This window comes from Cavia porcellus, unplaced genomic scaffold (genome assembly GCF_034190915.1).
Source record: "Cavia porcellus strain 051 isolate PalLab524CR breed Dunkin Hartley unplaced genomic scaffold, mCavPor4.1 scaffold_4, whole genome shotgun sequence".
Lineage (NCBI taxonomy): Eukaryota > Metazoa > Chordata > Mammalia > Rodentia > Caviidae > Cavia > Cavia porcellus.
This window is the reverse complement of record NW_026947487.1, coordinates 68,875,630-68,888,010: the sequence shown is the minus strand read 5'-3', so window position 1 is coordinate 68,888,010 and position 12,381 is coordinate 68,875,630. Positions and strand designations below refer to the sequence as shown.

General features: G+C 43.3%; 1 protein-coding gene across 6 annotated transcripts in view; it reads left to right on the top strand.

The window, feature by feature from the left end:
• Positions 1-12,381, top strand: part of Shroom3 (shroom family member 3) — a 315,135-nt gene that overhangs the window by 237,150 nt on the left and 65,604 nt on the right. For 5 of the 6 annotated variants that reach the window (XM_013141402.3, XM_063247226.1, XM_063247228.1 and 2 more), the window contains one exon: positions 11,014-11,136. In XM_013141402.3, coding sequence (XP_012996856.1) covers positions 11,014-11,136 — 123 coding nt within the window. Of the gene's footprint in view, positions 1-2,496; positions 2,706-11,013; positions 11,137-12,381 lie in introns of those variants that run through there. The other variant, XM_063247229.1, reaches the window with a different exon arrangement.

The following is a 12,381-nucleotide window of genomic DNA, read 5'->3' as shown; positions in this document are numbered from 1 at the left end:
TTGAAATAATGCAGAGAGAAAGAAGGTGTGGTCAAGTAAATACAATGTGAATACTCACACCTCTTTACATAGGACCCTTTTCATTTATCCATATCCATAAGTACTGATTATTATGTGACATCCTACCCTTTCCTTTGTAATGCAGGGTTGACCAGAAAACTGAAATCCCAGGACCTTGCTCAACTATTCACAGGCCTATTCTCATACCTATCAGAAAAGCACAATGTGTAGAGTAGGTAGCTCTGGAGATACTGGGCTGAAGCCAGGTGGTGCAGGGAGGATCCCTTTGCAAAGCATTGCCTGCAGCCCTGTGTTTGCAAGAATTCTGCTCTGTACCAGTTCTGTCCATGCAAATGAGCCCTTTTAGCTCAGGGAACCGTTACTCTCAGAAAAGAGGATTCTGGAAAAAGATCCTACAAGGATCTCCTCTCCCAGTTGTCCTGACATCCTGGAGGCCTTGTGTAGGCTGCATTGCTGAATGCAAGCTCCACACTGGGCTTCTCTGGCTCACAGGATAGACATGGCTAGAGTCAAGAATTGCAGGACATCACTCTCAGCCCCTTCCCAGTTGCCCACCACCTTTCTGACATTCAGTCTTTGTGTTGGTTCCCATGGTTACTTCCTCACTGGTAGCAGCTGGAATGTGGTGGGAGGGGGGCAGCCTTCCCCACTGAGACAGGGGACTGATTGGGGTGGAGGCCACTGAGCTGCAGCTGGATTCATGAAATGGAGTCACAGTCCAGTACCTCCTCTTTGTCCTGGGTTTGGTACCTTTCCCAACCTTGTTGTGTGAGGATTGCAGTGGGAAGAGACCTGTGGGCTGATGAACGGCCAACAGGGTTGCCTGCCCTAGGCTGACCTGTCCCAGCTGTCACTTGACCTGCCAAGCTCCTGACTGAGGCCCAGGGAAAGGGATGGACTGCTTGTCCAGATGGGCAGTTTGAATCCTCCTTTCCTGCCAGCTTGTCCTTCCCTTTCCCTGCATGCCATCCAACATTAGTTGGTCATTATTAGCCAGGCCTTTCTCTCTTGGTATCAAAGACAGGTTTTCAAATCCTGGAAGAGGAGGCAAGCATTGGAAACTAGGGGAGTGTGTGGAAACTAGGGGAGTATGTGTGAGATTTCAGATGAGAGAGAGCAAAACTAGCCAAAACTTTGCCTTGGGACTGGCTCTTGAATCCGTTTACATTTGGAGTTTACTTGGCTCTAGAGTAGAGATGAGAACTTATAACTACGGGTGGAATCTAAGTCCTGGTAGTGAGAGAAGGGCAAGCAGTGACAAGTAGAAACCACAAAACTCATCACTTTTGAGGAGAATGGTACTAGAAGAATTATGCATCTCCTGGGTAAACGCCTCTGTTTTCTTGAGATTTCAGCTCTACAGCCATGGGTGATGTGGCCATGGGAGAAGGTGGTCCCATTGCTCCCTTGAGCCTTGTCACAGGGTAGGGCTTTACATTTCCACTTTCCTTGTGATACTGAATAAATCACTGAAATCGCCTGTGCCTTTGTTTCCTGTAATGCTTCCATAGAATTGTTATAAATACTAAATTTGTTAAGTAAAAGTGCTTTATATACCATAAACCCAATGTAGGTGCCAGTTGTAATGTTTTTAAATGATGATTTGAGTATCCATGCTAGACAAGAGCCAGCTTTCGTCTGTCTTACTATGTGCCATATATAAGCTGAATATCCCTTATCTGAAATGCTTGGGCCAGAGGTGTTTCTGATTTTGGAGTCTTTTGGAATATTCACATAGACTTTACCAGCTGAGCACCAGTTGAGCACCCCGAAATACAAAATGCTGTAAGATCCAAAACATTTAGGATTTTTGTTTGTTTGTTTATTTCTTGGCTTTTAAGCCTTATAGGACATATGAAGGGGCCCAGAAATTCTAGTATTAGGGTACATAGGAACATACAGATTAAAAAGAAGAGAAAAAACCCCACCCTGTATTACTATTAGGCCATAGTAACAAAGGGAAAGGTAAAATAACAAGCATAAGTAGAAACTCAGCCCATGGAACCACAGTTACAAATACCTTGCAAGGACAATTGGCAACTGCAGACGGTGACCATTCTGCATAGTGGCTTCATTTCAGTACTTCATCATCCATTTAAATTATGCTTCCTTAGACTTTAGCAAAAGCTGGGGAGAGCTATGGAGTCAGCATCTGTTGTGGGTGATAGCAGAGGTTGGAAACATGTAGGTTTGAGATTCAGGGGCATTTAAATAAATGGGGTATCTTATCTACCTTAAACATCAGAATAAATCTTGGGTATTGTCAACATAAATGCACTTGTCACAGGTGACACATGTGAGCTCCTTTCTATGAGCTCTGGTAATCCTCTTGGGCAAAGTAAGGATTAGGTCTCCCTCCCAAATTAGGCGGTAAGTTCATTTTTGCTAAGATTCCTCAATTGAGCAAGGGACCTGTTTGCTTCCAGTGAATGACCACCTCCACTTACATTTTTAACATCCATCCCTTTCCTCTAGGCAAGTCCAGGGCTGGAGCAATGTATTTGCAAATAGACTGGAGAAAGTCTGGTTCCTACAGATATCCTGGAGTCCCAAGCCTCAGTCTCTCCGCCATGCCTATTTCCTTCCCTCTGGGCCTGAGAACAGAAAATACCTGTGCACTAACTTTTTCAAACAGCCAGGAAGAATGTCCATTGATGGGCCATCCCTGCCTAGTGCCAACACTGGTGAGCATAGTTTCAAAACTAAGATCTTAATTCTTTAATCTAAGGTTAATTCTTTATATTTTTGAGTCAGGGTCACACTTTAGGTTAAAACATGCCAAGTGTCTCGTGTACTCTATTCCCAGCACTTATCACTGTTTGTGATGTATTTATAAAGTTATTTTGCCTTTCATTCTTTTAATTTTATAATTCCACAAAAGGAATTATACTCAAAAAGGTGTCTGTTTTGCCACCATTGCAAGCCTACTTGAACGTGTGTTCCGTGGTGACTGTCGTTGGGATGGGTGACTGGACTGGCTATCCAAGTGGCCTGGCTTTTGGGTCTTAGCATGAAACATCTGTCTTAACACATGCTGCCTCATTTCAGTGGTGTGACCAGTGTTAAGAAATTCTGTACGGGCGAGCATGCAGACTAATATCAGAGGTGGGGTGCAAGAGAACCCTTCAAATTCTGCCCTCATTTCTCCAGATCTAGGGGCAATTGTGCTCAGGAAATAGAGTATCCCATATAACTTCTAGTGACTTTCTACTATCTTCTAAATTTTTCCTTCACAGCTTTATGTATTAAGTGTTTTCCATCTTTATTAAAGGATTTTTAGGACTGTAGAATTCAAAGGTAGTATTAAGTAAGATTAGAGAACAAAAATTGGAGTTAGGGATACTGTTGCACCAGTTCAATTTTATAACTCCTGGCCAAATAACTTTCCATCCATGAGGCTGCCTCCACGTCTGTTAAATGGAGATAAATAATGCCTGCTTCATGAGCCCTTAGGATTATTGAGGGTAAAATGGAATAATGTATGGGAAACTCCTTTATATACTATAATGTCTGATATTAAAAGTCAGGAATTATGGTTCTCTGCTACAGAGGTTTGCATGGTTCTTTGGAGCTACCACTTGTTACACTGGTGAACAGAGAGCAAGGGTAGAAGAAAGGCTTACAGTAAACTTTTTCAGGAGTCACTCCACACCCTCTACTAACACTGGGCTTCCAAAAAACCTGCTTCCTCTTCCAACAAGTAATTTCTGTGGATATTGGAATTTGCCAGGAGGAACTCTTTCTTCTGCCCAAGCTTGCTTTTCACTTCCTGAAGATTTCCCTTTTAAAATATGGAGAGATTTAATGCTTAGGCTCATGTTAGATTTTAAAAGAGCTAGTTTTATGTTATGTAGTGTCAGTTGTAAATAAGCTGCAAAATATAGAAAAAAGACCACCTTTCAGAGTATTTTTGATATATTTGTTGGTGCTGGTTTGATGCCCATCTTTTTGCCAAACAGCCACAGGTGATGAGAATGAATAAGAGATGCACATGGTTTGTCACTGGCCGATTACCAGGAAAAAAATACTCAAAGGTCAGTTTACCAAGAAAAAATATTCAAAGGTCAGTTGTACTAATGAGGAGATAGTGGTAAGGACTTAGCCTTTAGCTGTATGTCTTACTGCTTGTTTTATTTAACTTTGCTGTTTTTTGGTTTTTGTTTTTTGTCTTTTTCCTTTTTATCAGTACCAGGGATCAAACTCACGACTGCCTGCTTGCAAGGCAGGCCCTTATGCCGCTGAGCTAAATCCCCAGCCCCTTTTGCTGTGTTTTAAAATAATAGGTAAAATGGGAATCATAACTAACTATGTTCAGTGGTAAACTAGTTACTGTTTCCAAAGCACAGTATCTGGTACATACCATGTGCTATTGTAGTTTGGGTCTGAACTGGCCTTTGTGTTAGAGGATTGGTCCTCAGCTTGGCACTGTTGGAAACTGGTAGACATAGAAGGTGGGGCATGGGGGAAGATCTTCAGTTCACTCAGGGTGGGCCCGTAAAGGGGACAGTGCCAGCCCATCCCTTCTCTTCGCTCTCTTGTTTCCTGGCTATGAAGTGAGTGACTTCAACTTGCTCCATACTCCAGCCATGCATAGCCCGAAAGCAACAGAGCCAACTAACCATGGACTAAAATGCTTAAAATCATGAACCAAAGTAAACCTTTCCTTTTATAAATTGCTTATCTTAGATATTTGTTACAGTGACAGAAAGTTGACCAGCACACCATGCCCAATAAATGCGGGTTTCAGTTTCACTGATAAGAAGTTAACATTTATTGCTCAGGGTGTGTTCTAAGTGCTTTGTACAGACCAGTTAATTCCTAACTGCACTTGATGCAGGCATACTTATTCTTAGAGAAGGAAGCTGAGGCATAAGGTTAAGTCCACCATGCCTGAGGCCCAGTACTTACTAGATGATAGAGACCGAACTGGAACCCTAGTACCTATCTCCAGGATCCATTGTCCACAGACATCTTGGAACGTGCCACAAATTGGAGTTATTTTTAGATGTAGGCTCTGAGTATTTGTAGCTTTGGGCTACAAAGCATAGTGATGGCACCAGTTTGACCATAAACTCTTGAGGGTCACTGATTTTCTTAACTTCTGGTTTAGCAGTGGCAAAAGGTGCAGTGGATGAAGGGATTAAAGTCAATGTAAACCATAAACAGATTAATATTTGTTAAGCAGGTTAAAAGATTTGCCTAGTCATTTGGCTTTTTTTTCCTGTCCTCTCTTTTCCTCTTTGTGTGAGGTCGACTTGGAGGTCATTGGCTAAGATCTAGAGATAGCTAAATTTATGGTTTCAGAAAGAAACAGGAAGAATCAGAAATATGCTGAGTGCCATTCGTATAAATTGCATTTATTTGAGAAGTTTCAGGTGCAGTCAGCTGAGTAAAAGGAACATCCAGAGCAGGTGCAAATGGACACAGGCTTGAGATGCACAAAGCACATCTGTCACGGCTGAGGGCTCTGTGTGGCCCTCCTGTAGTAATCTAAGCTGTGGGGCCAGGGTACGTGAGCAGGTGGTCTTTTAGTATCAGCAAGCACCATGCCTGTGAGTAAGAAAACTACATAGGATACAGGCCTGAGGGGATGCAGGGTGAGCTTCCCAGATTGGAAAGAATGACTAGGCAAAAAAGGAGAGTAATGAAGGGACAGTGAACCAAAGGGTAAGGCTCAAATATGTAGACAGCAAAAGGTCAATGACAAGAATTTCTCTTTTAGAGAAAGAGCATTTCCTGGAGAATGTATTGTGAAACCTTGGTAAGTAGCCTGCAGAAAATGAAGAGCAGCTATGTTTGGCAAAGGACTGAGCTCTGCACCTAAGGATGGCAGTTCTTAAGCCTAACTCTAGATCTTGTCTGCCTCCTAGAGATTCTGGGAGAAAGTGCTGGGGAACTACCCAAAGGAAAGGGGATGACAGAATAAAAGCAATAATGAGGGCATCTTTGTGTGTGAAGGGCAGGGAGGAGGATAAAAAGAAAAAAGACACTTGGAAAAACAAGAATGTGGCTTTTAATTGGGCATTTGTCCTGAAAACACATATATATATTCCCTGCAGGAATCCAAAGGAATTTCTCCAAGGGGTTTTGAGAACAAATTGAACAAAGTGTGTAAATGTTCATTTCCTACTTAATCACAAAAGTCACTGTGATTACTTCCAAATACATGGCAGGAAAATCCAGGCAGAGTTTTGCCAGCTGTTTGTGCCCCAACACTGGTTTTCTCTGTCCCAAGAAACCCCGTGCCAATGAGATGAACCAAAAGATAGGGTTGAATTTTATTCTTGCAAAGAAATTGATTCGCAGCCTCTTCCAGGAAGTGACTAGTGAAAGAGAAGACCTTACCTTCCTCAAAATGTACTGTGAATCATTTAATATCTTTAAGATGTTGGAAGCATTGCATAAATATTCTGTGTATGACCCCTTGTAGTTCATGTAACAAATGTGTACTGTATGTCTGCCATGAGCCATGCATCACGCTGACCCTGAGTGAAAACAAAACTAAAGAATTTAAGCCAGATGTCGACCCTGACCTGGCCAAGCTTTCTGTCTAGCTGATAAAGCAGTATTAGGTACAATGCCCTGTGCTGATAAGGAAGGGAAACAGTATTTGCTTCAAATAAGGCAAGGTGGTCTCCAAGGAGGTGATATTGGACCTGGGATGAAGTAGTAGCCTGCCAGGCAGTAAGCTGGGAAGAATATTCTAGTTGAATGGAAAAGTGTATGTGAAACTTCCAGAGATGCCCATGAGGTTACGGGATCCGGGGAGAGGATGGAGGAAGGCTGGGACCAGCCCACTTGACCAAGTTTGGGTGCTTGAATTTTATCTGAAGTGCAAGTGGAAATGACAAGATTTAACTAGGGAATGGTATGATGCCTTTATGTTTTTGAAAGGTGCTGGCTGATAGGTGGACAGTGGGCTGGAACGGCACAGGATTAGAAGAGAGAAGCCCGCAAGGGAGCTGTCCCCTGCTGGATGAGACATAGCTGATGCTAACAGATAAGACCAAGCACTTCCCCATGGTGGAAATAGTCTACAGCAAACAGACACGATTCTCCTTTCAAAGGAAAAAATAGGAAAATTGAAACTCAATAGCAACCCACCACTACAGAGATCTGGGGAGCCACATTCGTAGGCTGAGCTCCTTGTGTGTTTTGATCTGCTTCCCCTATCCTTCCCTAAATTTTACAGTGTTTAAATGAGCCACTGAACCGAATCATCTGGATCTTTTTCTTCTTGTTTGGCTGAAACTCAGTTCAGAAAGCAGTTAATGGCCTCTATTAAAATACTACTTACTAATGCAGCGAGTGTGTATTTAAGATCTATGAGTATCAGGTATTAGAATGTACTTAGCATAGAAGTATGTAGGTGGCTGACCTGGCTTTCTTGTTTCTGAATTATCTGGGCAAAGAAACGTGAGACAGCAGGTTCCTATGGTTGTAGATCACAGTAGGTTTGTTTGTTTGTTTGTTTTTTAGCTCTGCCAAAGCCTTCTCAGATCAGATTAGATTCCCAGTTCATGTTGTACTTGTGATATTGAGTCTGGAGAACAGTGAGCAACAGCAACCCCCAGCAGCCAGAAAGTTAACTTGTGAGTTAACTGGAGATTTGAGGGAAGACGGGAACAGATATGTCGCGCATTAGCAGTACTTCGTCATTCAGATACTGACTGAACAACTGTCCATGCCAGGTGCCTGCTGATCTTAGTTGCAAAGTGAAGAGGGACGAGCAAATGGGCAATTAAGAGAATGTGAACTGAGGGCTAGGAAAAGCGCCTCTTAGTAGTGTGCTGCTCTCTGCACCTTGAGGGCCACCTCCTGCCCTGCCCCAACTGCCCATGTGAGGCTGGCCAGAAGAAATGAGGTCCAGGCTGGACCCTGAAGGATACGATCATTGCCCAGGGGAGGGGACACTTCCAGGGACCTGACGACAGTAGCAGAGCTGGGAGCCTTGTGGTTCATTCCACTACTTTGCACTTGCAGCTATTTCCTTGGTTCCAAGGCTTCCAGAATACAGCTTTGGATATCTCTGAGGTAAAAATAAGCTTATTTAGTAAAATGTTTCAATGACAGCCCCACTGCCACAATTCTGTGGCAGATATGGGTGAGTCATCCTAAGGCCTGTAACATTTGTGCCATATGCTGAACATTTTTGAAACTACTAAGCTGAAAGGAAGAAGCGTCAGTGGTTGTCAGTGGTTTTAGTCCCAAGGGAGTATAATGCCATGTGTGGTTTGAGCCGAAGTACAGAACTTCTGTATCTCAGTTTGTCCATTTAGAAAATGGATCTTTTTTTTTTTTTTAAAAAAACCTCATTTGCTTTCATCTTTGTAAAAAAGTTTTGGGGTAACTCTCAACATCTGGGAAAGCAAGATGGAGGAATCCGCCAAGGAATCATGGATAGAAAATCCTTAAAAAGGTGGGATGATCCCATGTTCCTTGGACTTCAGTTCTCCTTCCCATTTGTTTGCCCTTCACTGTGACACCAGAACCCCTGGACCTTTCTCAGGATGTGTCCTAGGAAAGAGGAAATGAAAAAGAAAGGAGCTCAGCTTCTGCCCAAGCCACTGTGCAGAAAGTACAGAGCCAATAATTGTGGTTTAGGCAAAAAATGAGGAAATGATTAAAAGCCACAGAGGCTGTGTGAAAGCTGTAGCCTGGCCTTGAGTGCTTTCTTTCAGCATTAGGGTCCAGAGGAGACCGGGAAAGGAAAAAGCCCTCCCCTTGCTGCCCAACAGCTGATGGGCAGGGAAGTCTTGGAAGTGGTTTTTCCATTTCTATAATATTTATATTTGGATATTGGATAGCAAGATACATTAGAGTCTATTTTCCCCCTCAATTTAAGCCAAGTAGTCATTGGGTTGGTGCCTTAGAGGAATCCCTGAGAATTCTTAGTGGAAGATAACTCAGTTATTAATTCTGTAAAAGGTTTTGATGTGTTAACTCTCCCTGGCTAAGGCTCTTCTGTTCTTCCCAGAATAAATAGGTGTTTTTACCTGCAACTATTTTACATGTTAGCTGAAAGGGGTTCTAAAATGAACATACTAGAGTAAGTCAGTACTGAAAAAATTAGTCTACTAAGTCTTTATCATACTTGGGTGGTAGGTTAGACAGGTAATACGTGTTATCAAGAAGTTCCATGGAACTTCTGCAGAATAGGCATGGTAAGGATGACTACTTCACTGAACGTTTGTCCTGTAAGAGTCAGGCTCTGTTCTAAATATTTCACCTGAAGTGTTTGTTTCTCAACAACTCAATGTAAGTTGTTCCTTCACACTATTTCATATATAAGAGGACATCATAAAGCCAGTCAGCAGCACTGTTCCTAACTAGTGTACCATCGGTATCTTATTTTTACTTTACTATGGACAAATATTGTGAGGATCAGAGTTTGCTTGACTGGGACTGTTTAGGACATAATGACACAAGCTCAACCTGACTTCAAGTGTAAAATTATATTAAATATATGAAAAGCTAAGAATTCTAAATCTGATGAGAAAATTAATACATACAGGGAGGTGGTCTTGCATAGAATACCACAGAAGTTAGTTTTGCATTACGGTAATGAGATACCCAAAGTGGACTAACTTTATAAAGAAAAGAATTTGATTTAGCACATAGTTCTGGAGACCAGGTGTCCAAGATTGGGTAGGCCTATTGGTGTGGCCACTTGTGAGGACCTTCTTGGGTGCATCAGAGCCTGAAGGGCTGCACCATGGCAGGAGTGAGCACAAGAGCGGGATCCCATCTCTAAACAGGCAGCCAGAGAGGGATGCAGGGGTCAGACTTGCTGCCTGGAGGACTACTTTATTTACCTCCAGGGGCAGAAGTGTCAGTGGCCTTAAGCTGCCATAGGTCCTTTCAGTCAGAGGTCCTACCATCACACAAAGACCACGTCCTCTTTGGTCTGGTGACACACTCAAGCTGTGTCCCAACTATACAGCTAAAGTAAACAGGAAAATTTAGGTTAGAAATGGAAGCCCTTGTTGACCTGGTCATCTCCCCTATTCCCTAAAATAAGAGATTTTTTTTTTTTTCTGACTTAGGGTTTAAGAAAGAGAGCGCTTTGGCTTCTACTCTGGGTTCCAGGAAATAGAAGGCCAGATGGACAGGGTTTATTCCTAACAGCTGTTCACTAATCCCTTTCCCGCCCAGGCAAGGCATATGCAGAGGGGCGGCCTCACAGGTTGGATCTCAGCGGCTTAGGAAAACCCTTGAAGACAGAAATTGAAAACATACACTGTACTTGGCAAAGTGAAAAACCCACTTCAAAGCCTGAGGCAGGGGACAGTCTAATAACGAAGAGGCATGAAAAGTGTTTGGAAATTTGGTTCCTAGGACTCTCCTGAGGAGAAGAAGTATGCCTGTTCCCATGGCAGAACACATTTGGCGATGTGGGGCTTAAAATTTTTCTGTGGCTCCCTGGGAGTGTGGAGGAAAGACTTATGGGAATGGCGTCGGGGACTGGGGCAGGAGCTGGACTGAAGTGGACACACAAAAGGCTTGCTTCCCAGCACAGTGGAATCTAAACAATCTGAAATAACTCCAACTCAAGGGCTGGCCTGAGTTTCTTAGCTGCCACCCACGGATGGTGGGCTGTGACACTGGGAGCCACTCCCCCCGAAATGAGAGTGAGAAGCTGGGCAGCATGGCTACATTTCAGGGAACCACTTTGACCATTTGTTTTAGTGAGTCCAATTTTTCACTTAATTATCAACACTGAATTAGAGTAGAGTTTATGTTCATAACAGTTAGTGTATCTTCCTTAGAAGATGCTGAAGAAATCAATTTCTGTGATTAGGAAATAGACTTTATTGCTTCATACAGTAACATAGACATGAAAGGCAGATGACCTGAGTTATGGACTTTCTCTCTTAGGACACTGAACTTAGTCATGCTTCCTTGTGCCTCCTGGCTCCATTTTCCTGTGTTTTTTGTGTGAGATTGAACACGACCATCATGCTCAGCTTCTTATGTTCCTGTTTTGGACAGAGACGTGTGTGCGGATCCAGGCCACGCAAGTCCTGGTGACTCTGGCGCAGAGCACTTCACCGCGGGCCCCCAGCACAGGAAAGCATCGTGGTCAGGAGGGGTGAAACTCCGGCTGAAGCACAGGTAAGAGACACAGAGTACAGGGCTGACCGATCCGAAAAGAGCTGAATGCCCGAGAGGGAACTGGGGGCATGATGTGGGCTGCCTAGAGACAAGTGAGGCAGAAGGAGGAGGTCAGACTCAGATTTCTGAAAACTCTCAGGTTCCTGGGAGGTGATCTGGGAATCCCTCAAATAATTTGATTCAAACATGGTTTAAAAACTACATTCATAATTATTTTAAAATTACTATACATTTAAAGTGGTATTTCAAACTTTAATTTTTTGGGTTTGGGGGGTGTTGAGACAGGGTCTTACTATATAGTCTAGGTGGGCTTTGAACTTGTGGCAGTTCTGCCTCAGCCTGCTGAATGCTTGGTTTATAGATGTGCACCACCATGCCTGGCCTATTCAAAGTTTTATATTTTGGAAGTGGTAAGGGAATTTGTATAACAAAATTAATTTACCATTCAACTAAAATGTGTAAAACTTCTTTCTTTGTCTCTGAGGAAAATCTTGAGAATAGCCTGATTTGCAGTGACTCCCCTGTGTGTGCCAGGTTGCAAGCCTGAGTAAAGCCAAATGCCTCTGTGTTTGAGCATGCTGAGGTATTGTGTGGGCTGTTACATTGGTGCGATAAGGCCACACTCAGAACATTCACCCAGGAGGTGCTGGGCTTAGATTTGGGGAGCCAGGACCAGGCCCAACCCCGCCCCCCCTCCATAGCCACAGTGCTTCAGTTCAGAAAGTTCCCTCTCACTTGAGAGGAAAATGACCAAGAATCTGAACCAAGCCACTGGTGATGAGACCAAAGATGAAATAGATTTGGGATGGATTTAGATGGATCAATAGGTGAGAGTGGGGCAGGGGAAAATGAGAAGAGAGTCACATTTCTACCATGGCCATTACCAGGACTAGAAAGGCAAGAGGAACAGAGAGTGCCTGCAGGTGAACAGCATAAATCACGTAGACTTGAGAATGAGCCTGAAACAATTCAAACAACTTTCAGTGCAAACCCTAGAATAGTGGTGGCAAACCTATGGCACATGTGCCGCAGCTGGTGCACTGAGCTCCAAAAACTTCCCCATTGCTGCCAAAAGTTGCCAAACAAATGAACTGAAATATGTATCTAGCCACAAGAAACTGTCTTTAAAACTGGCTGCAGTTGTGTTCATCGGCATAGTCCAAGCCGACTGCAGACAGCACTGTCTATGAAGGGAGTAACAGGGAGCAGGTGGACAGTCAGTCCTCTTCGTAAGAAATCATGAGT